This window comes from Glandiceps talaboti, chromosome 12, assembly GCF_964340395.1.
Source record: "Glandiceps talaboti chromosome 12, keGlaTala1.1, whole genome shotgun sequence".
Classification (NCBI taxonomy): Eukaryota; Metazoa; Hemichordata; class Enteropneusta; family Spengelidae; genus Glandiceps; species Glandiceps talaboti.
In genome coordinates, this window is record NC_135560.1 from 3,251,686 (window position 1) to 3,277,997 (window position 26,312).

General features: G+C 36.7%; 2 protein-coding genes across 3 annotated transcripts in view; both read right to left on the reverse strand.

Annotated features, from left to right (window-relative positions):
- LOC144443555 (uncharacterized) overlaps positions 1-6,051 on the reverse strand; it is a 67,634-nt gene extending 61,583 nt beyond the window's left edge. For both annotated transcript variants that reach the window (XM_078133086.1, XM_078133085.1), the window contains exon 1: positions 5,807-6,051. In XM_078133086.1, coding sequence (XP_077989212.1) covers positions 5,807-5,840 — 34 coding nt within the window. In that variant the 5' untranslated portion in view covers positions 5,841-6,051. The remainder of the gene's footprint in view (positions 1-5,806) is intronic.
- A 6,993-nt stretch (positions 6,052-13,044) lies between these two features.
- On the reverse strand, positions 13,045-23,730 carry LOC144443482 (ileal sodium/bile acid cotransporter-like). Its single transcript, XM_078132971.1, has 3 exons — positions 23,127-23,730; positions 15,443-15,647; positions 13,045-15,000 (listed from the first exon to the last, which is right to left on the reverse strand). The coding sequence occupies exons 1-3, from the start codon at positions 23,579-23,581 to the stop codon at positions 14,554-14,556; spliced, it is 1,107 nt and encodes a 368-aa protein (XP_077989097.1). The 5' UTR covers positions 23,582-23,730; the 3' UTR covers positions 13,045-14,553.
- Positions 23,731-26,312: the final 2,582 nt, after the last annotated feature.

Below are 26,312 nucleotides of genomic sequence, written 5' to 3' on the forward strand. Positions count from 1 at the left end.
TAAGTGTTTACCATACTACTTCTAGTACAACTTAACATCATTAATTTCATTTGTCTAGAAATTTAGAATATATATAGATTTTAGTTTCGTTTCTCCAAATTCATTTCCGATGTATTACAATGCATGACGTCAACCGCATAATAGTAATATAGATATATTACAGTGTATGGCAGTGATGACGTCAACTGTGTAATAGTAACATAGATGCATTACAGTGTATGACAGTGATGACGTCAACTGTGTAATAGTAACATAGATGTATTACAGTGTATGGCAGTGATGACGTCAATTGTGTAATAGTAACATAAATGCATTACAGTGTATGGCAGTGATGACGTCAACTGTGTAATAGTAGCATATATGTATTACAGTGTATGGCAGTGATGACGTCAACTGTGTAATAGTAACATAGATGTATTACAGTGTATGGCAGTGATGACGTCAACTGTATAATAATAACATAGATGCATTACAGTGTATGGCAGTGATGACGTCAACTGTGTAATAGTAGCATATATGTATTACAGTGTATGGCAGTGATGACGTCAACTGTGTAATAGTAACATAGATGTATTACAGTGTATGGCAGTGATGACGTCAATTGTGCAATAGTAATATAGATGCATTACAGTGTATGGCAGTGATGACGTCAACTGTGTAATAGTAACATAGATGCATTACAGTGTATGGCAGTGATGACGTCAATTGTGTAATAGTAACATAGATGCATTACAGTGTATGGCAGTGATGACGTCAACTGTGTAATAGTAGCATAGATGTATTACAGTGTATGGCAGTGATGACGTCAACTGTGAAATAACAGTATGACTGATTACGTCACCTCTGTAATACTGTAATATAGGCATCAGTGCTGACGCCAATTATGCAATAATGTAGTTGACTGTGATGACATCAACTGTGTAATAATAATATAGATAGATGTCGGTAATGACGTCAATTGTGTGATAATAGTATGACTTTCCTTTGTAATAATGTAATTGATTGTGATGACGTCAACTGTGTAATAATAATAAAGACGTCAGTGCTGACGTCAACTATGCAATAATGTAGATGACTGTAATGACATCAACTGTATAATAATACACATGTCGGTGATGACGTCAATTGTGTCATACTAATATAAATGTTGGTGATGATGTCAGCTATGTAATAACATAGATGAGTTACGCTAACTGTAAACATAATACAGACGGCAGTGATGACATCAATTGTGTAACAATATGCCAGTATTGACGTCAACTGTAATAATGACATAGATGTCAGTGATTTCGATACTGTATAATAATCAACACAGATGGCAGTGATGACGTCAACTGTGTAATAATAACAAGATACGTCATCTAATATTAGTTACCATAAAAATACACGCACGTAGTTATCTATATCAAATTGCTGTTAACTCATACATATGCAAGTTTGTTATACGCACAAAAGTCGATAGGAAGCTGTTATTCGGTACAACAGTCCGTTTACTAATAGTTACATAAAAATAAATACGCACATAGGAACGCGTTGACGAGATCCTATGAGTGCAATTTTATCTCGGATAATTTTGCTACGAATGAACATATATTAAATATTAAATAGTATTTTACTGCATGAAGTATAAAGTATGTTTATTCGTAGTTACATTATTCGTAATTACATTATTCGGAATATCTTATAAGTTAACTCATACAAACAAATATACAATAACAAGGAGATATACTAACTTATACACTATTACATACACACTCGACTCATAGTTTCTTACTATACGCTGCACGATAGACCATATCATCAGTGATGTCATAATACCATACATGTAGTGTGTACTTGTCTTATGGTTATCGCGACTCCACTACTGTCGTACTCAAATTTGAAATATTGTATTTATGCCATAATGTTTTTGACATTTAGCACTCGTATGATAATTCAATATTGACAGCCTTCAATATTCATCACCACGGTATCAGACCGGTATATCGCAGTTCAGTTTCTGTATAGTCGTGAGTGATAGATGCAGATTATGCTGTGCGGCGGGAGAACTTGAAAGAGGAGGGGGAGAAGAAGGAGAGAGGGGGGAGAGATAATGACAGATAGACAAGGGAGAGAGAGATAGAGAGATAGAGAGAGGGGGAGGGAGGGAGGGAGAGAGAGAAGGGGAGGGAGGGAGGGAGAGAGAGAGAGAGAGAGAGAGAGAGAGAGAGAGAGAGCGAGAGAGAGAGGGGGGAGGGGGGGGAGCGATAGCCCTGGGATAGCGGTGGATGGGGATGCAATCATACAGACAGATGGCGAGGGAGGGGTAAAGCTATAATAAATTGTTATATGTCTGTGGAAAGTGTGATAAAGAGTGATATAGTGAAAAGTCGACATTTGTGTCACCGTAAAGTCAACAGTGAACTGTACTTTCGTCACTACATACAAGGTTGATTGTCTAATGTATACAAGATATGAATTCCATGCACGTTGTTTGTATGGACCAAATTCAATCCACTAGGGCATTCAGAAACTAGATTCAATTTGCTTCGTACGTACGTTCTTGTCGTTGATATTAGTAGATCTGACATCAATTTGCAATTTTCATAAAGGGGGTACATTGTATAATTCTTAGGAATAGGAATAGGGCGTATACATTCTATAACCGATCGCCTTTTTTAATTAAAGGAAGCTTATGTAATTCTACTCCTCACAAGAAGGTAAATGACTAACTTCTTAAAAGGTGCGTTAATCTGTTTAAGGGTTAGCTGTGGTCGATTGATTGATTGATTGGCTAATTTACTTGCAGACACCTACCCTGACTGACAAACACGTTCTACAAGACAGACACCGTTAGTGGATTAGTTGCCATCTAACAGATTTGATTGGTTGATGCCAGTCGCACCAAACTATTATAGCAGCTAGCACAAGGTTTAATTGACTCCAGACAAGGCAATCGGTAGACTCCCTTACTTGCATGTCAAATCTATTTTACATCTATAGCTTGTCTGACTTACGTTGTGAACGATACAACATTAGTAAAGTGGACGACTATGTACCATTATGTGCAGTGGAATGAATTAAGTTAAAAGAATGCGATCGTGCAATGGACTAAGTTAATTTATTAGACTTGTGCTAAGTCGGATTAATTGCTGACCTTTTAGTTTGTTATCATAATAGAAATTAGATACATACAATGAAAAGCTGGTGTGCTGAATAAAAGGAGTTGACGATAATAATAGTAATGACATTATTGTCATTTAAATGAAGAACACAACACACAATCTATTTATGTATTTAGTTATCAACTTACGCATTCGTTAATTGTAAACAATGATCTTAAATTGCATTTATATATGGACATTTTAAGTCCAACGTCGTACCCGAGGGACCGGTCAGTGTATTCGGCGTGGGGGGGGGGTGGAGGACGAATGGATGGAGGGTGGATGAATGGATGGAGGGTGGATATGGATGAATGGATGGAGGGTGGATGAATGGATGGAGGGTGGATGAATGGATGGATGGGTGGAGGGTGGATGAATGGATGGGTTGTTTGGTTGGTTGGTTGGTTGGTTGGTTGGTTAATCAATCAAGTAATTAGTACTGACGCGATCGATAACTTGAGATCACTATGAGACGATTCATTCGATTTAGTTTTTCTTAATTTTCGTTTTTGTCCTTTTAACGCTAACAACAGGTAACTACGGCTACTAAGTATAAAATGTTAGGAAGGTGGTAACCACGGTAACTAGTATATAATGTTAAGAAGATGGTAACCACGGCTACTAAGTATAAAATGTTAGGAAGATGGTAACCACGGTTACTAGTATAAAATGTTAAGAAGATGGTAACCACGGTTACAAGTATATAATGTTAGGAAGATGATAACATGATAATAGTTTACGCCATAGCTGGTCTGAACTCTCTGAGGACGATTTCGATATCTGTGCAATGAGGCGTAAGTCGGAAAGTACCAAGACTGAGATGAGATGTGTACCCTACGGAATACTTGTCATTAGCGAAAAAAATAGATAAGATGAAATAAAGCTGTGTACAGAATTTGACGTACTAGATTGGTTATATCAAACATTATGTCAAAATAATAAATTATTGTTATGATGTACAGTGGACAAATAATATAATCATACTACTACTACTACCACTACTACTAATAATAATACTTTATTTTAATGAGAGCAAAAATAGTTGACGATACAACTAATCGAGTTTTGTCCTCAGAGAAAAAAAACAACAACAACAAAGCAAAACAAAACAAAACAAAACAAAAATATACATATCACTCAAATCCGGAGAAGTATTTAACTAAATTCGGAAACAATTACAAATCTTAAAAGAAAGAACAAAATGGTATACATCAACTAATACTGGCTAATTATGATGTACAGTGGACAAATAAAAATAATGAATATTCAAAACTAGTTTAGTTATAACAAGTAAAATGTAACCCGTACTGTACAACAGACGTGCTTCGGTGTCGAAATAATACATAAGATCTCTTTATAGATCGATTGACCACTTTTGATTCATACCGTCAATTGTTGCAATTAATGAGATTATAATGAACGGCATTTAACGAAATTACTGAAGCATGGACCTTGAGTATATCGTCAAATGTAAAGTAATCAAAAATAGAAATCAGATCGGTAACTCATTTTCTGTAGTATCCCCTGGGAATATTATGACAGGTAAATGTACAATATATAAACAGGTGAGTTACCTTTATATGAATGTATGATTATAATGTTTGGCAATATACATAAAGGCTCTTTTAGTACATTTTTCACCGAATATCGTCAATTCGTGTTTGTCAGGATGCTAAAAGAATCATGTCTACGGCGTACGAGTCCATTTATTTACCAATTGTGTATATAGTCATTGCACACATAGGTATCCAGTGTACATTTACGTTTAAGATCGCACAATAGCAACAGTACGATGCCAGTTGTGGTGTTGACAGAAATCCACAAACATTGCACCGTAAAAAAAACTGGCTTTAGAGTCGGAATTTACAACAGACATTATTCAGGACGAGTGCGTTTGTCATCAGATAGAAAATATACCACTAGAAGCTTTAAAAAGCCTTTGTTTCCTGTTGAATATGAATGAATTCGCCAACGCTCTGTGACTAATATGTGTCTAAGCTTACATGCATTTGTTAGGAAAGAGGTCGACATGATAAAATAAAATAAAAATAGAAGATTACACGACACACATTTTTCAGAGTTAGATAATGGAATTTGAATTTGGATATATATATAGAAATGGATTGATTGTCATGTTTGTCATTTCACATAGCTATTGTGACGATAATATGTATTTACATATTGAAGGATTTTAATCAATCAATATACCAATGTATTATACCCGGCACCAACAGGTAGATACACGCATATTCATGATTTTAAACACGTAACGATTGTACATACTGCCACTGGCCATCTCCAAAGTGAACGAGGTGTCAATCTTTCACATCACGAGACTTGAAATAGTAAAACGTTTGATCGCTTGCTATTTGTCTAAAAGGCAGACGGCGTAGAGACCGTGCTTTTTATAAATAACGTGTGTGCCCCCGGTATAGACATTGACAGGTGTGATATCATTCGTACGTACGTATAATAACGCTTTCACTGAATGTCAGTGGACGAAGGCCGGTCTATGGATCGAAACACTATGGAGGTGTCACCTCGCAAAGTAGTAGTTTTGGTACATGGTAAGGTTTCTACACGATTTAGTTTAGCAAAATACAACACAACATTCCCACAAATCAATCATTCCGACAAAATTTTACCGTAATACGTATACTCACAAATTTGGTCATCATCCTCCGCGTCACCCTCCATTTTCGTCAGCAGCAATGAAGCGTTCTCCAAATCTCAGGTTGTATTGATTGTCCTCTTGTTGGTAGGGTGTATAGTTTTGCTACGATTTATACAGCCATGGAGAGTAGGGTATACTACTCATGTTCTGTTGTCAATCACGTAGACAGCCTTACTCTCGGTAATACTACCTTACTACGAGTCGTATGGTGTGTTAAAATACTACTATACCTGTATACCATACACCCTACTAAAGTGACGTATGATATGCAAATTACCAGTTGGTAAATAGGAACACATAATTTAAATATGAATGCGTATTTAAGGTTTGACGTGTTTTGCAAAGCATAGATCATGACGCATGCGCAGTAGTAAACACTTTGTTTCTGCGCTCGAATTAATGGCAATCATTGCGGTTGGTGGTTTTGTTTTATACCATTACTCGTAGATTGTTCTATTAGTTGCCATCACGACAAATGTACAGTTTCCTTTATATTTTATTTACCTTATTTTCAAGTAAGTCAAGTAAAACTGACTCGTTCTGTTTTCTTAAAACCGATGGGGAAAATGTGATATCTTAACCAGCTGCAATGACGAATTTCGGTATTTTTCTGTATTGACCTGACTTGAGGAACGTCCATGCATAAAACATACATAAGTAAATTTTAATAGACCTTGATTTATTGTGAATTGCACTTCACTTTGGTAGCATGTGAATCAAATACATCACTGTAATATGTAGGTGATTACTTATTTGCAGATTGCTTGGAATGTTTAGCCCAAGCACTGAATTGAAATTGCTCTCTTCGAGGGATTTTTATAATGCTTGATCACGGAGGAGTAATAACGCTAGAATGCTAGAATATAGCTATAATTAATAACAAGGACGGTAAAGTGGTTGATTTTCTAATATACGTTGTGAGTGAGTTATATTCCATTACATTATTGACCCCAATTCTTCATTTTATCAGAAATTTCAAATATTTGTCAGTATGAAATCTGATAGGGTTATAAATATATATGAAATAGTTCGTTGCCTACCAACATAACGACTTAAATCAGACTGTATTATCCCTAGACATCGTATTATCCCTAGGCATCGTATTCAATTCAAGTAAATAGCATGGCGATATCCAACATAAGACAAAAGGTTCGGTTTTAAATTGGTTTGACGTCCCTCATATACTATTGTATTGCTATTTTTCATACAACAATAACTACATTTCTTACATATCGTTACATCTCTTTGTATTATTCTATTTTAGAGAATCTTTTGTAAGTGACACATACAATTGTCTATTGTTACCCTTCCGTTTGTATTATCACAAACAATACAATACATACCTTTAGTTGACACGAGACTATCAGATTATTCGAACTATTCTTCTAGTGATATCAGACTATTATATTGTAAAGCAAAACAAAACAAAAATAATTCCATGCATATGCATAAATATTGTTTTTAAAATATATCAATACGTGGCTGAGTAAGTTTCGGGTGTGACCTGAGTCTTGTTACATCTTAGTCTAACTTTGACCATTTTCACATTCGTCAAATTATATCTCTAATAATTGAGAAAATCGATTGACTAACAAAAGTAATCAGTTAAATAATTCATATACATTCGTTCTTTACGTATGTATGTATGTATGTATGTATGTATGTATGTATGTATGTATGTATGTATGTATGTATGTATGTATGTATGTATGTATGTATGTCGTTCTGTTCCATAACATCAGATATATTCAGGTGTGTGTGTGTGTGTGTGTGTGTGTGTGTGTGTGTGTGTGTGTGTGTGTGTGTGTGTGTGTGTGTGTTCATACCATCATTGGATATAAATATACGAGGTTCGTCTGTTTTAAAGCTGCTTTTGCTGCAACTGGAACATTAGTTTTTCCCTATGAGGTATCCAGCACTGCATTCACTGAAAATGGTTAAAATACCGATAAACAGACATTGTGCATATTATTAAACTAGGGGCTGGTTTTATCCAAAAACAGTACAGTAACGATGATTTTAGGGTGTGGATCCAAAAATCAATTCATCACATTTATTTTACTGTACGTACAGCGACACAAATATATTGAGTACCCACAGGTGGTTTATCACTGTTCAGGATGTATGATATTAGGACTAACTCATTATATCTAACAAATTAATTTCAACAGATCCAGTTGTCGTCATGGTAATGTATGTGACGAAGGATGAGTAATAACAATTATATGCTGTCATTTTTGTACTATAATTTATAATTTGAAATATTCCCAGGTCGGATAATAGTGAGCTTTTTTAATTTGCACCTTGTCTGAGGTCGGGAAACTAACACACCTCATGCTACTAATAGGTGGGCTAATTAGCTTTGGAGTAAAGATATATTGATGATTTCATTAGTGAATAGAACCCATGTATTACACTTCCGTTAAGATTACTCCTGCACAATGATAAATATATAATGTGTGTGCCTTGGTTATGACATTTGTAAGACCCCCCCCCCCCCACCCCCAACTCAACTAATCGGATTTACAAAGCCATACTGAATGTATTCATACGTGAATTCCTTTGACTCCAAGCAGTCAATCCGAGCTCGTGGTCGGCAGTTCGCGATGCCTTCAGTTTGTCTGTATGAATGTCCCTCTCCTCTCCTCCTCCAATTCCCAAACATACATACACTGTACTCGGTGTTACTCCCTCCCTCACCTCCTACACACCACTCATACACTGTACTCGATGTTACCCCTCCCTCGCCTCCTGCACATCACACATACACTGTGTTCGATGTTACCCCTCCCTCCCCTCCTACACACCACACATACACTTTACTCAATGTTACCAAACCTCCGGGGTTTTGGGGTGTTTTGTATTCGTTAGATTTGTATAACTCGACTGTATATACATTATACAATTAAGATTTCAAAATGGTTGGTGCAGAAAGTAATAATCAAGTAAAGCCCACAGCTGCAGAGTAGTATGCTAACGAATTGACGTGTACAGTGTTATCACCTGCTATCAAGGATGTCCTTAGTCTACCCATTTTCATGATTTCAACTACTCCCTATAAAGCCACATTAAAATCAAAAGCATAGAGCTAACCTGAATACTAAAATATCAAGCTACCCAAAATGTCGTTCAAACTGTGGAGAAAGGGATATCTATGAAAGTCTTTTATTGTTCTTATACTGGATAATTTCACGACAGGTGTTTCCTTTAGTACTGTCTACAACAGCTATACGCCGACACAGTAGAACGATGTCAGTACTTGCGGATGGGATGGGATGGGATGGGATGGAATGGAATGGAATGGAATGGAATGGAATGGAATTGATAGAAATTAATTTCCCACAAAAGAGATAAACATACCAGTAACAAGTAGACATTAACATCCAAAAAAGCAAACAATTTAAAGTTGTGGGGGAGAGACGAGAAAATAGTTTTGAGAAAACTAATTGAGCTTAGCCACTCGATTTCAGGAGTGTCTATTTCTTATCAAACTGTGGTGACTACAGTTGTTTAAATTAAATAAAACTACTACTAAAGAGAAACAGCAGCAGCAACAACACCGTTGAACAACATATATTGACATTATTAAGAACACTAATACACACACTACGGTGATAGAATCATTTCAATTCGTTCATCATATATAAATGAATCCACCAGTGTTGTCACCAAAGTCTGATTGGTTTCATAGCTGATGATTATATAGGGTTGCTTAATAGAGGAAACGAAATCAAATCATCAAATGAATATTTCGAATAGCTGTCATTAGATGTGTTGTATTGCCAACACTAGTCTCGCTGCCAGACTCGTGACTACCGTCCCTAATCTTTTTATGTATGCCGAGCGGCTTAGCCGCGAGAAGAGAGGGAATTGTCGGGACAACTCCCTCTCTTCTCGCGGCTAAGCCGCTCGGCATACAACGCTTAGGGACGATAGTCACGAGTCTGGCAGCGAGACTATGCCAACGCTTGACTGTGCCATGAATAGCAATAGCGCCCGCTATAGCTAAAAATCGAAATTTAGCGACAACTACCACAAGCAAAGAAATGTGTGGTGAAACTGCAATGTCGTCTGATGGTGAAATATTGGCCGACTGGTTTTCCAAGCCTAGTATTCTATGTAGAAATCAAGTTCGGATATGAACTATTACTGGGCATACATGTACAACATAATTTATAACAATATATGCAATATGATAATATGACACAATCTTCAGGCATATAGTATGGCTGTGAAATAAAGCTTACTTGAAGTGAAGCTGTCGTCTACCGATATTTTGATTGAATGTTTCTGAAAGTGAACGATGATTTTAAAATGAAAATTTAATACATAAACAACGTAGCTGAGAAATATCCGTATGTTATTAAAATACAGAGTCTGTATTCAAGTACAGTTATGCGTTCTATGTTTTCCTGAACTCAGTGTGTACTCAATAAACTGCAGTTGATGGCGTAGTTATAATGGATATTTGTTTCAAATTTACTCTGTTGTCGTTAAGATGTTGTCCCCAACCTTGTGCCACCGTTCGTTATACACTGGCTTGTTTGATAGACTTTCTAACTAAAGCCAAATATCTAGTTTTGCATTCTGTGTTTGGAAGTAAACATTAATTCAAATTTTATCCTGGAAAGTCCGTCACTACATAATATTTACCCCATCGCAATATCACCTGAATGCTTCAATATTAAGACCGGGTGAAAGTAATTTTTTGTCTGATGTCGGGGCTGAAAATTTGGATCGGTCGAGTAATGAATGAGAAGTCACCCTTACCGCTTAATGCAGTTTGTATTTCATTCAAAAATCTAACAGTCCATCCATACCTGCACAGTGTAGAATAGAAATGTTCCAGAGAATGCAGACTTCAAATATTTCCATTTTATTCTGTGTTTATCATATTAAAATGAAATATTTCGCAAAATTTCTCTGTCTTTCCCCCATTTCTTTGCAGTAACACTCGCCCCCTTTGAGTGTGGAATTTTCCAGTGACCCCAAATTCCTTCGGATACTCCTCCCCCCCCCGTCGTAAATAATGACGACTCCCTTATTTTGAGTTTAGATCGTTTATGTTTACGACTCTAAACCTGAAAGCCCTAATAAGTGATGACGTTATGATGTGTTACAATGGTCTTAGAATGACTTAGTCTGTGTACGTATGTCATGCCAAGCCACACCTAGAAGATACTCGATTCACTTGACTTGTAGAAGCGTGATACAATGAACAATACGACGTATCTTACATGTTCAGTCTAGAAAAGACAATAACGTAAACACTGAAAAATGTCAATGGTAGGAAGACCGGATTCACGGTTCACGAGAGGTTAAACCTTTCCAAGCTATATGTTAGGTTCTGGCAGTGTGTCAGCACTTTTGTCTACAGGTACGAACTATTAATGCAGTGGTTGACCCATTAGTGGTTTTTAGCATACACGTAAAGGTTCGGCATTATGTATGTAAATATGGAAAGAACAGAGTTTAGCATAGTTTACAAGGTCAACTATAAAAGTTGGCTTCTTTCGGTGGATCAGAGCGTGGAGGTAGGTGTTTCTATGATCGGAGTGATCTGACGACTAGCGAATCTCCACTGGCAGAGCTTTCGGTTCACCTATGGCACGGGTCGTAGGAGGTGTTTCTTTGTGGGTGCATAATATACACATTCTCTTTTCGCTCCTTTCAGAAATGGCCTTTACATGTACAACATTATATTTGGAAGACGGTGCATTTGCTGTGAATAACACCACGAATCATGCAAGCAATATAAGACAATGACCACGTATACTAGTGATAGGAGGAACCGTACATATTGACTTACAAATGTGACTTCAATGTCGACGTCAGCATCACATCGAACTCAACACTAAGAATAAAAACACATACAAAAACAATGTAGTAGTTTTAGCATTTTTATATTTATTGAAAAAAATACCATATAAATTGTCCCAAATCACGATTGTAAATATAAACCACATAAATATGTATATGGTATATGGTTCTGTCAAGAATGATTAAAGTTCGATTTACAATGTAGAGCGCCCGCTACGACGCATTCCGCGTTAACATGATCTTCAACAAGACGAAAAAGACACCCGTGGAAATAATACTGTTAGCACCATATTTGAATTCTCTGTTAATATTCAAGGAAACTATAGCTAAATTAAATGGGTAGAAGTCAGTCCTTCATAAACCGGTTGAACAAAGAATCTGTAAACTAAGTAACACCACCACAGAAATGAAATGTTGACACGCCTCATCGTCAAATGTTAAAACTTAGGTTCCCCCTTCAGTCAACTCGCATCCCAATGTCTAACATACACATACAATAGTTCTTGAAAAGTTTCTTTCACTAAAAAGAACCTTATAGATTGGCAATGACATTTGAAGATAAGCACCAACATTGGAATTTTGAATGAAGGTGTGAAGAAATCACTTTGCCTATAAACGTCACTGTATTAATATTTGGAAAGATATTCAAGAAATATTACAAAACTTATATCTACAAACATAATGAAATATCAAATCTTCGTGTTTGGCGGTTAACTAAAACCACAAAGTTTCTAATATAACACTGAAAAAAGTTAATAATATAAGGTTATTCAACGATAAACTATGATCAGAGTTACCTTGATTTCGTAAGTGTAAATGTGTAAATACACTATTCAATAATTGGTTTACCAGAAATTCGTTTGTTGACTATATAAAGCCGTAATGATCAATATTAATCTAAATACACATCAAGATATTCAACAAATGTAAGGCTTGGTACGTTTAGTATTTTGATGTCAGTCTTACTTGTTGCTTGTTTAACGTCTCTCGGTATACTGGGCCAATCTACATGCAAATTTACTATGTTCTGAAATAAGTTGTCTGTAAAAGTTGTTCTGTTACTTCCCTATTTAGCATGAAATCTTGTGGTAACGGTCAGTGAAGTTTTTTTCGAAAATGTCAATTTCAGGTAATATAATTATTTGACGTACTAAGACGTTGAACTAACTCTCCTCAGTGCATTGTTTAGTTTTAATTGTTGGCTTGTTAATGTATGGTTGCACCGACTGTAATTATTTCAGTGCAGGACAATTGAACACTCTAAGGCACACTTTATCGTCTAGTAAACAATCTATTTATGATTACTAGTACTGATTTGCATAATAGGAGTCAGGTAGTACAGAGACCCTTGAACAATAGACGTTGTTTGTACAGGACATACACACAGGGATATATATATATATATATATATATATATATATATACTTAGGGAGCCTTCAGTATTTACAGGGGTTGGAGGAATCAGTGGGGAGTCACATTTTACAAACATGTTCTTGGGGAGGGTCATATTTTGCATTATAATGAGGGTCACATTTTACAATCCGTAGTTTTGTGACCAAATTGAAGATTCAATGAATGTCAATTTGTTGTGTGTTTTGAGATGTAAAAGTGAGATGAGCACTCAACATTTATTTTTACGAGTACTTTACATGCCAAAGTACAAATACATATATTGTAAGAAAATTGTTCAATTAAACGATGCATGTTATTGAGTGTACCATCTCACCTTATCACTCACACTGTCCGTGAAGGTTCTTAAAATATCTACATATAATAACAGTTATGGTTACAAATGGAGAATGGGGGAAGAGTCATGACCATGTGTGATTTCCTCCGGCCCACACCCCTGTAAATACCGAAGGCTCCTTTACGCTCCTTTAGATATGTACACTTACGCTCTATGACCTCACTTTGGGTTATAAATGTTACTATCTCAGTGTGTATACATATATTACTGTGGGGCTTTGAATAAGTTAGGCTAGTCTAGTACTATCTTTCTTTACAATATAGATGATTCAATACCACGTTGACATCCAGACTATAAATAGGTTGGCGACTAACAACATAACCAGTACTTCTAGGCATCATCGGTATGGATAATTATTAACAACAATCGTGTCATTTAGGCTAGCAATAATAAAACCAAACGTCAGTTGATTGTCATTTCAACGGAGAAATGTACTCACAATATACTAGCTTATATAGCACATGCTAGATACGTGTATTGTTAGCCTGCCATCTTATCTGTACAGTTTGTCAGTAACACCTGTAAGATAGTTATGACATTCACATGTGTCATGATATTGAGATAAGGCGTTGATATTTGTAATGCTTTCAAACTGTTCATGGTCCTTGTAACAGCTGTAAGCCTAGGACTAGTATGTTGTATTATATGAGTTATTTTGTTCCTGTATAATGCAAGACAAGAAAACCTTCTCCACTCTAAACAAGCATGTGTTGCATTTCATACTCATATACCACAGTGTATAATAGGTTGTATTTGCACAATTCAGGTACATAATGTATACGTGTGGCAATTACTTTCAGATTACATCACGTGACTATTAGTTTGAACTATATTAATCATCGACAAGTCAGTGAACCCAACTACATGCTAATCCTAGGCCCGCCATAAACATCTGAAGAATAATCCAATGAAAGGGCTTGTTGAATGATATGGTGTATGACTCATTTCAAGTGAATGTGATTGAAAAGTATGGTGTACTGCCATGATGTCATAGGTCATAGGACACCACAAGGTATAAAAACAAACATCAACATTTTGATAACTGAACCCACATTGTTGAATACGGAAAAGTCTTGGCTTGTAACCCAACTTGAAATTCGGGGTTTTGTTTTGTAAATATCACCCCCTGAAGGTCGAAATGAGAACACTTTCTTGGCAACGTCACCTTCTCAAAGTACCGTAATAAACTCAAATATCAATTCCACTTCGTCTTCAGCATCCTCATCAAAACTGTCGATTCTGTGTTTGACGTCTTCACTTGGCTGACACCGTCGTTTGATGACGATGGATAAACACGACGAAATTAGAAAACTGAAAATACCGTAAAGTAACGGTACCATGATTATTTCTGCAAATTCAGTATGTGAGTAGGAAAGTGATATCAATGTTATGGCGACAGGTACGTTCTTCATACAGCAGTTAAATGCAGCTGTGTTGGCTTGTTTCCTTGGACGTTTAAATAACAGACATAGAAGATAACAACTTCCATAACCAACAAGTGGTATGATGATAGCCAGGAAATATCCCTGCCATGAACTGATCAACAATCTTGGGTTAATAAAACACATTAATACCAGGTTTCCAATGATTCCTAACATACCAATGATGCCGGCAATCTGTAAGATTCACAATAGAATAACACAACTTACTTTAAACTTGAAAATAATGGAGAGGCGTTTAGGCGGGAATTAAAATGATATTGACAAAACCTTACAACATATGAATCCATCCATCCATCGACGTATCCACCCACCCCACACAGACACAGACAGAAAGACAGACAGACAAACAGACACGCAGACAGACAGATGCATGCATGCACACGTATAATGCAGCATAAAATATACGCACACGTTCATCCATCCGTCATTCATACATACATACATACATACATACATACATACATACATACATACATACGCGCGCGCGCGCACACACACACACACACACACACACACACACACACACACACACATACATACATACATACATACATACATACATACATACATACATACATACATACATACATACATACATACATACATACATACATACCTTCCCGACCATCATGGATAGTTTGAGGTTTATCCGTCGTATAATCATACCCAATATAGGTGGTATTATCACCATAGCCAATGCTATTGCAATGTTTTCAAAAGGTATTACGACGCCTGAATCAGTCCAACTTCTGGTGTATACATACATACACAGTGGTAGGAAGCCCATGGATAATAAAGTTGAAACTGGTGTCAAACACAAACTGTCGAAAAAAAACATATACAGATGATTAATAGTTGTTTGGAATAGAAACAAAAAGTATAATGAAAATAAACTGTAGTAAATGGTTATCAAATGTAAAAAAGAAAACTAAGTTGTCTCAAAACATATTCTGTATACGTAACTATTACCATATTGTCTGAATTGACAGACTAAATGATATATATTGCATTGTCTGAATTGGCAGACTTAATGATATACATTGCATTGTCTGAATTGACAGACTTAATAATATACATTGCATTGTCTGAATTGACAGACTTAATAATATACATTGCATTGTCTGAATTGACAGACTTAATGATATACATTGCATTGAATGAATTGACAGACTTAACGATATACATTGCATTGTCTGAATTGACAGACTTAATGATATACATTGCATTGTATGAATTGACAGACTTAACGATATACATTAATTGCTTTGAATGAATTGACAGACTTAATAATATACATTGCATTGTATGAATTGGCAGACTTAATGATATACATTGCATTGTCTGAATTGACAGACTTAATAATATACATTGCATTGTATGAATTGACAGACTTAACGATATACATTGCTTTGAATGAATTGACAGACTTAATAATATACATTGCATTGTATGAATTGACAGACTTAATAATATACATTGCTGCATTGTATGAATTGACAGACTTAATTATATACATTGCTTTGTATGAATTGACAGACTTAATAATATACATTGCATTGTATGAATTGACAGACTTAATAATATACATTGCATTGTATGAATTGACAGACTTAATTATATACATTGCAGTGTATGAATTGACAGACTTAATTATATACATTGCACTGTATGAATTGACAGACTTAATGATACACATTACATTGTGTCATACCCTAAAACGATGTGACGTCACGTGTCTCCTGTAAAATCTACCCAAGTTTATCATTAATACTGATACACATTAACTTTTTTGTCAAACTACCAAAATCTTACAGAGACTTGCGGCCTGTATCTCTCATTATATTAAGAATCGGGACAGAAGAAAATAATTTAATGGAACTGTGACAATGTTTTGTTTATGTAAGATTGCATTTGTATTTTGGGTCAATGGCCAATGTATGTATGTATGTATGTATGTATGTATGTATGTATGTGTGTGTGTGTGTGTGTGTGTGTGTGTGTGTGTGTGTGTGTGTGAATGTTTCTTTGTTTATGTGTGTGTGTGTGTGTGTGTGTGTGTGTGTGTGTTTGTTACCCTTTTTGTGTTCTTGTTTCCCATGAACACGTAACCGTAAGATGTAGGCACTTGTGCCATATCCAAATTTTAAATGCTACCAATATTTAAGGGACTGATACAAGTATGAACATGACGTGTGACGTGATAGCAGATAAACGATGTAATGAATGTAGACTTTATACCATAGGGCCGTGTAGTATTTCTTTGATTGCTGTCTTCGTTGTCTTCGGGCCAAATATAACAATGTTTTGACTTGAATATGTAACACTCAAGTTCCCCTACCATTTGGACAGTTATCTCTTCTAGTAGAACGTATATTCAACATTTGTAGTATCGCGATTCGTCTGATATTCCCCTTAAGAAAACAACAATCTATTGTAATGATACTTACCCCTGTGTTTTATACAGTGACAACGTACACCAAAAATATAGATTCTTGGTGTTTTATACAATGACAATAGACCCTTGGTGTTTTAGTCTAGAATTCTAAACTGGTACAGTGTATTACGTATTAAAAACTTCATTACACGAGTCTCCAGTCTAGTAAAGAAGGTTACGAAAGGTGTTAAATTGTGGTGATCCCCTGTAGTAAATAAAGCGCAAAGGGCACATGTCAGTAGTAATCCATCACAAACTGACAGGCTGTAGTCATCGCTCATTAATATTCATTTGATTCAGAAACGTTTTTGACCTTTCTAACGTTTCTAGGACTGCACTGATATGCAAATGTCCAACCAGGACTCCACCTCCAGTCTGTTTAAACTAAAATCACGTGGGGACGTGACGACATCATCGTGTTTATATGAACACGGTTGGGGGAAGCACAGATATAATGTGTTTGAACAACCATCTTGACTAGACTGGAGAAGTGTGATAAAGTTTTTAATACGTAATACATTGTACCAGTTTAGAATTCTAGACAATGGTGTTTTATACAATGACAGCTTACACCATATATACCCTTTAGTGTTTTGTTTTGACGTCAAATTGTAAACACACATGATGTATCTTTATTATCTTTAATGATGGGAAAAACATGTCAATGTCGTTTATAATGTACATACACTTACATTTAGGTCGTATCACGTGACCACTCAATCGTGTATGGATGATGTATTACCTTCACAGCCAAGTCATTTCAAACTAAAACATGGAAACTACCCTGGTCCTTGCGATATATTATGTAATATTATGTGAACATTTTTATGATGTAGGTCATACCATGATATTCCATGGCCATACTACCATCGTAAACGCGTACTAAACACGAATAGTACAAAGGACCTTGAAATGGCGTGCTTCGATATTTGTTATGATAAAATATTTTAATGTGTTACTAAATAAAGCACATACAATGTGTAAACAATCCCGTCTCTAAGTACTGACTCAGACCACATGTTTAGTGGCCTGAGGTATTGACAAACAGCTGATACCACACTATGACCTTTGACCTCCATCATATTACGCCTACTCCCCGTCACGCCCAATCCATTTCCAACTCAAGAGTCAGACAACCTTGTTGATATATAATTATAACTAAAACATCGAGGGATCGCCGAACGACTGTGCGTATTATGCACATTTAACATAATAACAGAAGTCTGATATAATTTTAACAGTAACTTTACTACGGTAGCACAGGTTACATATTATTGCATTATTGTCCGTGGTATTGGTAAGTTTTTGAAATCTCCCAGAAAATAGGGGGTAGTCTAGGTCCTGACTGGCACCGTATCACGTATACTCAATGTATACTCCATTAACTATATATCACCAGTCTAGATATATAGGGATAGTAAGTGGAGTACATTGGGTACGTAAGGGACCGGACAGTTTCTTCGGCCGGGGGGGTCACCCGGTTTTTGACATTGCCAGTAAGGGGGGGGGGGGTCATGTTGTTTTAAAAATTGTGGATGGTGGGGGGGGGGAGTGTTTTGGATCCTGGTGGAAGAAGAAAACCCTTTTCTACAATATAGCCTTGTCTGAACTGACCGGTACATGTATAATATATTATTGTCCCTTCTTTAATATTTCTTACATCAATTCTTTAATATTACTTCACGGAAAAGTTCAAGCCATACCTCTACTCTATACATATACATGTATTACCTAGCTACCACACTAGTTACATATCATGTCATGTAAATGCTTGGCTGTTTCACAATCAATGCTTCACTGTTATGGCAAAAGTGATCTTGAAGGTTTCGTAAGGGTATTCTTCAGAGATAGTTTATAAAAGGAGTTAATCAAAATGTTAACTCATTTAAAACTTACATTTACTTTAATCTTCGAAAACTTTCAAAGCTGTGAAATATTACCTAAAAGGCTATGAATAATCTAAAAATAGCACCAATGCAATGGCGTTGTAGCACAACTGTACAGTTTAAAAAAATGTTTATCCACATGTTGATCCAGTACTATTTGAGATATAAATTTGTGACCAAAAATCATATTACAGATGAGATCATTATATGCTTAATATTTCTTCATCTATACGCCCCAAGATACATCCCCATTAAATTTCAACCCAATCTGCTTGTTCTTAGTTGTGGAATTAAAGATTTTTGACCAAAAAGACACATTTTAGACCTAATTTGCATATTACTAACGGAATCATCATGTCATGAACAAATCTTAATTCACTTACCACTAAGAACGTTCCCACCAAATTTCAGGCCAATCTGCCCAGTAGTTTTTGAGTTTTAGTTTTGTGACCAAAAATCACATATTTTACCCAAAACGCACATCTCTGATGCGATCATTTTCATTTGAACAATTTCCCAACTAGACATCCAAAGTAACATGGCCACCAAATATCAAAGCAATCGGTCTAACAGTTTACACACACAAACAGAGAGAGAGAGAGAGAGAGAGAGAGAGAGAGAGAGAGAGAGAGAGAGAGAGAGAGAGAGAGAGAGAGAGAGAGAGACACACACACACACACACACACACTGACACACAGACACATAGACAGACAGACAGACAGACAGACAGACAGACAGACAGACAGACAGACAGACAGACAGACAGACAGACACTTGGCGATGCCTATAGCACTACTGAACCTTATCAGTTCAGTTGTGCTAAAACTTGCATTAACAGAACCAAAAATCCTCCGGTTCTGCCCCCCCCCCCGGTCACTCATGCATTCAAACAACAATCAGACGTACGAACCTTTTTAATGTTATAATGGTATTAAAGTTTTCTTAAATATTTTCACCCTATGCTAATTTGAGATGATATGATACGATATTGTCTTTTAAAGATGTGAAATGTTTGCAAAGACAGTCAAAAAATTGCCTTAAAACTCCAAATCTCCCTTACCAATGATACTACCATTAGATGTGCTGACATTTACTATAATGGTTACGAACATATTTCAACTCTATGTAAGTATGTAACATATAAATAATAACTTCTGATACTTGATGGTGTCTTGTAAAACTTGGAGGTTATTGCCTGAAAGTGCCTGAATAGCCTAAAAATGGGCTTCAAGAGTAAAAAACCTTCACAGCGCTTCTAGGGGGAGACCCCCTTGGACCCCCCCCCCCATGAGAGGTGTACATATTCCCTTCTCAAGCTCTTCCCCCTATCTTTCACTGTCTAGATGCTATTAAACTCCATTTTGAATATATTTACCCTGTTTTGTCAATAACTACATGATAGTGCCATCCAAGCCCAGTATACTCTGCCCCGGATTAAGTCTGCCGTGTCAACGTATAACCCCGGTGTTAGAATACACCCCTCGTCCGTACCCTAACACACTACAAGATAGTTAGGATCATTAACACGAGATTTATAAACGTAAACGTGCATTGATTTACATTGTTTAGTTCGCGGTTCGCGGTGACTCGAGGCAGTGATATCATTCACCAAGAGCACAGACAAGTAAGAGATACTACCAGCTTGGCCTACTATAGTCTATCTGCTAGACCTCAGATGTTCTTCCGATACAATTTACGACACATGACCAAACATCGCTATCGAGGATGGAACATCTGAGTTCGGGCAAGCCCTCACTGCGAACTTCGTTCGCTTATTGTATCGGAAGAAAGCCCGAACGTCGAGCAGCAAGACTAGGCCTACTCGTACTATCTACTTGATCTAGACATTATCTGTTTACTGTAATCTCAAGTTCATGTATTCTAGTTTTCATTCATGAATGATGAACTTGCAGAAATATGCTCATAAATGCTCAGTTTCACATCTCCTCAGACAACTACTCTGGTCTGAGACACGTCTAAAGTTCTCTCCTGTCCTCAGACTACTACTGTCTGAGACTAGACACATCTAAAGTTCTCTCCCGAGTCTATTACATGTAATAGTCTAGTCCCCGGAATCGTTACTATTTACACCTACACTGACAGACCACGTTGGCATCCAGATTAATTACAATGTACACATCGTGCAGTGACCCTGTTTCATGACTTTAAATTTACCGACTGCTATGTATTCCTATGTGGGTATCACTCCAAACGTGCTTCTAATATCTTTCACACCTCCTATTTCCTTTGCCGGTCTACACTACTTGTTATACAAACTTCACCACATATTTACAGGTCCAGTCAACGAAGCTGTTCTTGTTCTTACGGAATTTTTCAATGGCCCGGCGATTTTTTCGATCGGTAGCGGGAGGGGTATAAACAAGGAAGAATTACGGCGGGGTAGTCCTGATTTTGATAAAGTGGATGAGGGGGGGGGGGGGGCATGGAATTGTGGGGTATGGGGGAAAGCACAAACGTTTTCCTGGTGGGGAGTTGGTAAATCCGTTCACATTATAGTATTGGGTTGGCAGTGGGTTGGCGGGCAATTTGAAACCAAGTGGGAGGGATGGAAGACAGATATCCTTCACCACCAGTGGGATGGCACATAAGAACAACTACCCTCCTCCAAACATTTTATGAGGGACGATTCTATCAAAACCATCCGAAACATCATTATTCATTATTAATGAAAACCACAATCTGCCCGTTGGCTGCGACTATATTTTCATTATTTTCTTACTGGTTACCGATAGGTCAGTGGCAGAATCAATCAACTTCAGTACTATAAACTAGTACTAGTACTATAAACGTTAACAATCACTTTTACAAAAATACCTATATAAGAATCGGTTTCATTTGGCCTCAGACCACTATTAACAGAATTCTTTTAGTGGTCTGAGATTCGGCTAATAAACACATCGTCCCAACCAAGAATACTTGTATGACGACAGTGTGATGGCTTATTTTTATTTGTTGGACCTCAGACCACTATAGGTTGGACCAATAATACGTACTTGTCGATTCGCTTTACATTTTTGTTGTCCATGATAATGCATATATTGTTTTTTTCACCGAAACGTGGCATAGACCCTCCACCCAGGGTCTATGATTAAAGCGTATATTGGAAACGATAATACTGTAATACGTCTATATTTAGCTATACATGTTAATGTTGTTTTGATAGATGAAGGGTTCATTGTCATGAGGGCGCTATTTACTTTCCCCCGACTGTCTTTTGTTTGACATATAACAATAACAAGGCTCGAATATGCAGATTGTCATCGGACACACGCTTTCAGCGTATGTAGCAAGGCATACAGTAGTTCACAGCATTGGAGAATAAGGTCACTTTAGTCACGTAAACAAAACGTCAAACATTTCGCAAGTCTTTTTAGAACCTCGACAGGTGATTACAGTTCCCTTAAACAAAGATCCTAAGTAGGGTCTATGCATTAAAGTTGTACTGAGTATATTATCCATAAACGTAGACTATCAACAGTCGTTCGTGCCTCTTTTGCCACGTTTTTACCTAAAACTGCAGTCGTCACCTCGCTCCGATCCGGAGCAATTTTACAATCGCGTACTGATTGAACTGCGAGTGCACAGTTCGTGACTTCGGCACTCGCAGTTCAATCAGTACACATTAGTATTCAGTGCTACGGAGCGAGGCGACGAACGTAGCAAAAAAGGCACGAACGACTGTCGACAGTCTACCATAAACATGATAAACGTGACACGCATAAATTGTTAGGAAATATTACGTAAACATTCAAAAGCATAGTAATGTGGTATCGTCTGCATTCACTACTACTGACTACTACTGACGATTGCACCGTATATAAATCTTAATGAACTGCCCTAAACATTGCACACAACCATGAGGAAAGCCAATGATTTGTTCATTGTTCAGTCTGAATTCACTGACGATAATTTTCAGACACATCATCAGCAATGCTATGAAAGCTACAGACTATACTAACCTGAGTGGAATATCTCCTGCTGTGATAAGGGTGAAAAGATTTGCCGCTGGTCCCCCCGGTGCTGATGCTATTACCAATGTTCCCAGTGACTGCGCTGACGTGGGTTGTGTTGCGTGACAGATTGCGAATGCTAGGAGGGGCATAATGCCGAACTGGGCAAAGAAGCATAACAGGATAGTGATCGGTCTCTTAAGCGGTTTGAGAAGATCGCGTGGTACGATGGAACAACCCATTCCTACCATGATTATAACAAGTACACACATTGTCATAATGTCATTGCCCTTCTTAATAGCTATCAATGTCGGGTCTATTTTCACCCCCTCTGTCGCATTACCCGATGTGTCATTTGTGTTGTCCGACAGGTTAACCCCATAGGTTACACCGTGAAAGTCACCAACGACATATGTCGGCATAAGTTGGTTAATACTGCGAGTTGTTAACTTCGACGCATCCATTTCTCCAAGCTTGTGGCTTATGTCAGTGAAGGCGAACGGTTAATATGTACATAGAGCACAATAAGTGACATCATTTGGTGGAAGTCACAGGATATTCTACGCATAGTCACAGTACTCAGAAGTCTGTCACAGGACTTCTTACATTATAGTCACAGTACCTAGCCTCACACGCTTTCATTGTACTTACACTCTTTTATAGGGGTAGCTATCGTTCAGTCGTAAACGGGGCCGCGGTACGAAACCAATGTGAGAATAACGTATGCTTTAATTTGAATGTTTGGCTGGCTGATAAAAGTCATTATCCACGTTTTATCTGTGTACACATGCTGTTTCCGTTCCTGTCTATCATTGATGTAGATATATACAATGGTAACGTGTTGAAATTTATACCGTTGATTTAGTGCTTACCCACATTCAAATGGTTTGATCTAGTATTGTTCTCCTTCCACTGAAGACCATGAGAATTTCGACTATTCCTTTCATGGTACGGTCGGTCGATCTTTTATTGCCATTGTATTGTTACTTGTACAATCGTGTTCTGACTAGAGGGGAAGTGCATATATATTTAAGTTAATATTTAAAAGTGGCTAGGTGAAAGGTGCCACTATACTAGTATATCGACAACGACTTTGATGACAGATGGAACCATAGGGGCGTGTAATATTTCATCTACAGACTACAACCTTTTGACTATATATTCCTTGGTGTTTTTCCTTACATATAATATATAGTCAAAAGGTTGTTATATCTAGTATGTAGACCAGGAAAACAACAATCTATGAAATATTACATGCCCCGATGCGTTGGTTGAGGGTCTATGATGGAACCAAGACGAGAACATTGTTTGTTTATTTCCACTTTTACCTGGAGTGAAGGAGTGCTAACGTCAAATATGATAAACAATTCAACTGTATTCAATTATGAATGAAGGTGACACTGCTGCATGCTGACTGGCACCGGAAACAGCTGAATTATCTGTACATGTCTCGTAGTGATTGCTGTTAGACTGCTTTCACAAAAACTTGTTAGGGGGGGGGGGGGGGACTTGAAAATATATGGATAGTGTGTGGGGGGTACCTGAAAAAATATTATGGGTTGTAGGGGGGGGGGGGTACCTGAAAATAAATTCACATCATGACTTTTCAAACATGGAAAAATAAGCTTTTAAAATGTTGGTCTTCCTTTTTCATCATCATCATCATCATCATCATCATCATCATCATCATCATCATCATCATCATCATCATCATCATCATCAACAACAACAACAACAACAACAACAACAACAACAACAACAACAGCTACAAACAACAGTTGCTCACAAGTCAGTAAAATGAAAAACAAAAATAGTCAAATTTTAATTTTCTTTTAATAAACTGTTAATGTAATGATAAATTGAAATGGGCGAATTGAGTGGTACAGATTGTTTTTTGTCTGAAAATACCAGTGTCTTTCATGTACACTACTATCTACTGAAATTTGGTTCATTTAATGTGTGAAATTACCTTTACATTGTACTGAAAATATTCTTTGTGACATGACTGTGTTTTGGTTTGTGGTTATCACAATGATATGTAACTTTTTCATGTAAATTCTTACTAGTATTAAATGACAGACAAATATGACAGACAACATTTTACATTTGCAGCTCTTGGAAGTTAAAAAAAAGAGTTGGAAAAGGTTCATCTCAGCCTGCCATCAAAATGTAAAAGATGCACCTGCACTAAAACATACTTGACAAGTATCAAAAACTTCTGTGCAAGGTATTTTTTCATCCTATAGATATGACTATAATTTTCAACATAAACTTTTAATAACACATTCTAAATATTTCCTAAAATTAGCATATTGGCAACGTCTGCTACATGTGAAACAGAAGACAATATCTCACAAGCTGAGTTAACAGAGAAAAAGTAAAATAAGTTTTTGCACATACTTTTCAACTTTGCATGAATATACTATTACTTGTAAATATAAAGATAAATAAAAAAATTGAAGAATATGACTGGGATGCGCTTGTCAGAAACGGTGACATTTCCAAATTGAAAGTGAAAGAACTTGATAAGTACCTTTCCAACTATGGAATTCCAGCTGTGGCAGGAATGCACAAAATAGACAAAGTTGAGGCTGTAAGATGCCACTATTATTAATCTAAAGAAAGTGAGAGTGATTTGTCATCTGATGACAGTGACAGTGAGAATGATGATACAGCTAGTTCCAATTCTGATGAAGTTGAAGGAGAAATTGGGTCTGACGATGACGATGATGATGATGATGATGATGACAATGCCATGTTTATATACACAAGATCTGGAAGGAGAGTGGGAATCAAAAATTTAAATAAACTCATTCTGAGACTTTGTTTAAAATCCTGCAGTCACCTTTGTAATCAAACGTCAAAACCAGTCCAATAATCAGGCTCTTACAAGGTAAATGTATTACCAGGTTCATTAAGATATGCAATTACTATGATAATAGGGCCATATTAATTATCATTACCACTAATATATATCACTTGATTCCTATTCTGTTGGATGAAATGTGGCTGGCATTTTTGAGTCATACATTTATTTTCTTTTGACATTATATTGAACTAATTTACATCAAACAAGAACGGGATACATGGCAATGCATTTTATTAACAGTTTTTTCAGTGTTATTTAGACCAATTTGATTTCTTTTAGCACACATTTAGGAAACTGAACTGGGACAATACAGTATAAAACTCTCT

Coding starts and splice junctions, on each gene's coding strand:
- LOC144443482 (XM_078132971.1), bottom strand. CDS start 23,581: ATGGATGCGTCGAAGTTAACAACTCGCAGTATTAACCAACTTATGCCG. Junction 15,648..23,126: donor GCAGGAGATATTCCACTCAG/GTTAGTATAGTC, acceptor TTTTTTCGACAG/TTTGTGTTTGACACCAGTTT. Junction 15,001..15,442: donor TATCCATGATGGTCGGGAAG/GTATGTATGTAT, acceptor TGAATCTTACAG/ATTGCCGGCATCATTGGTAT.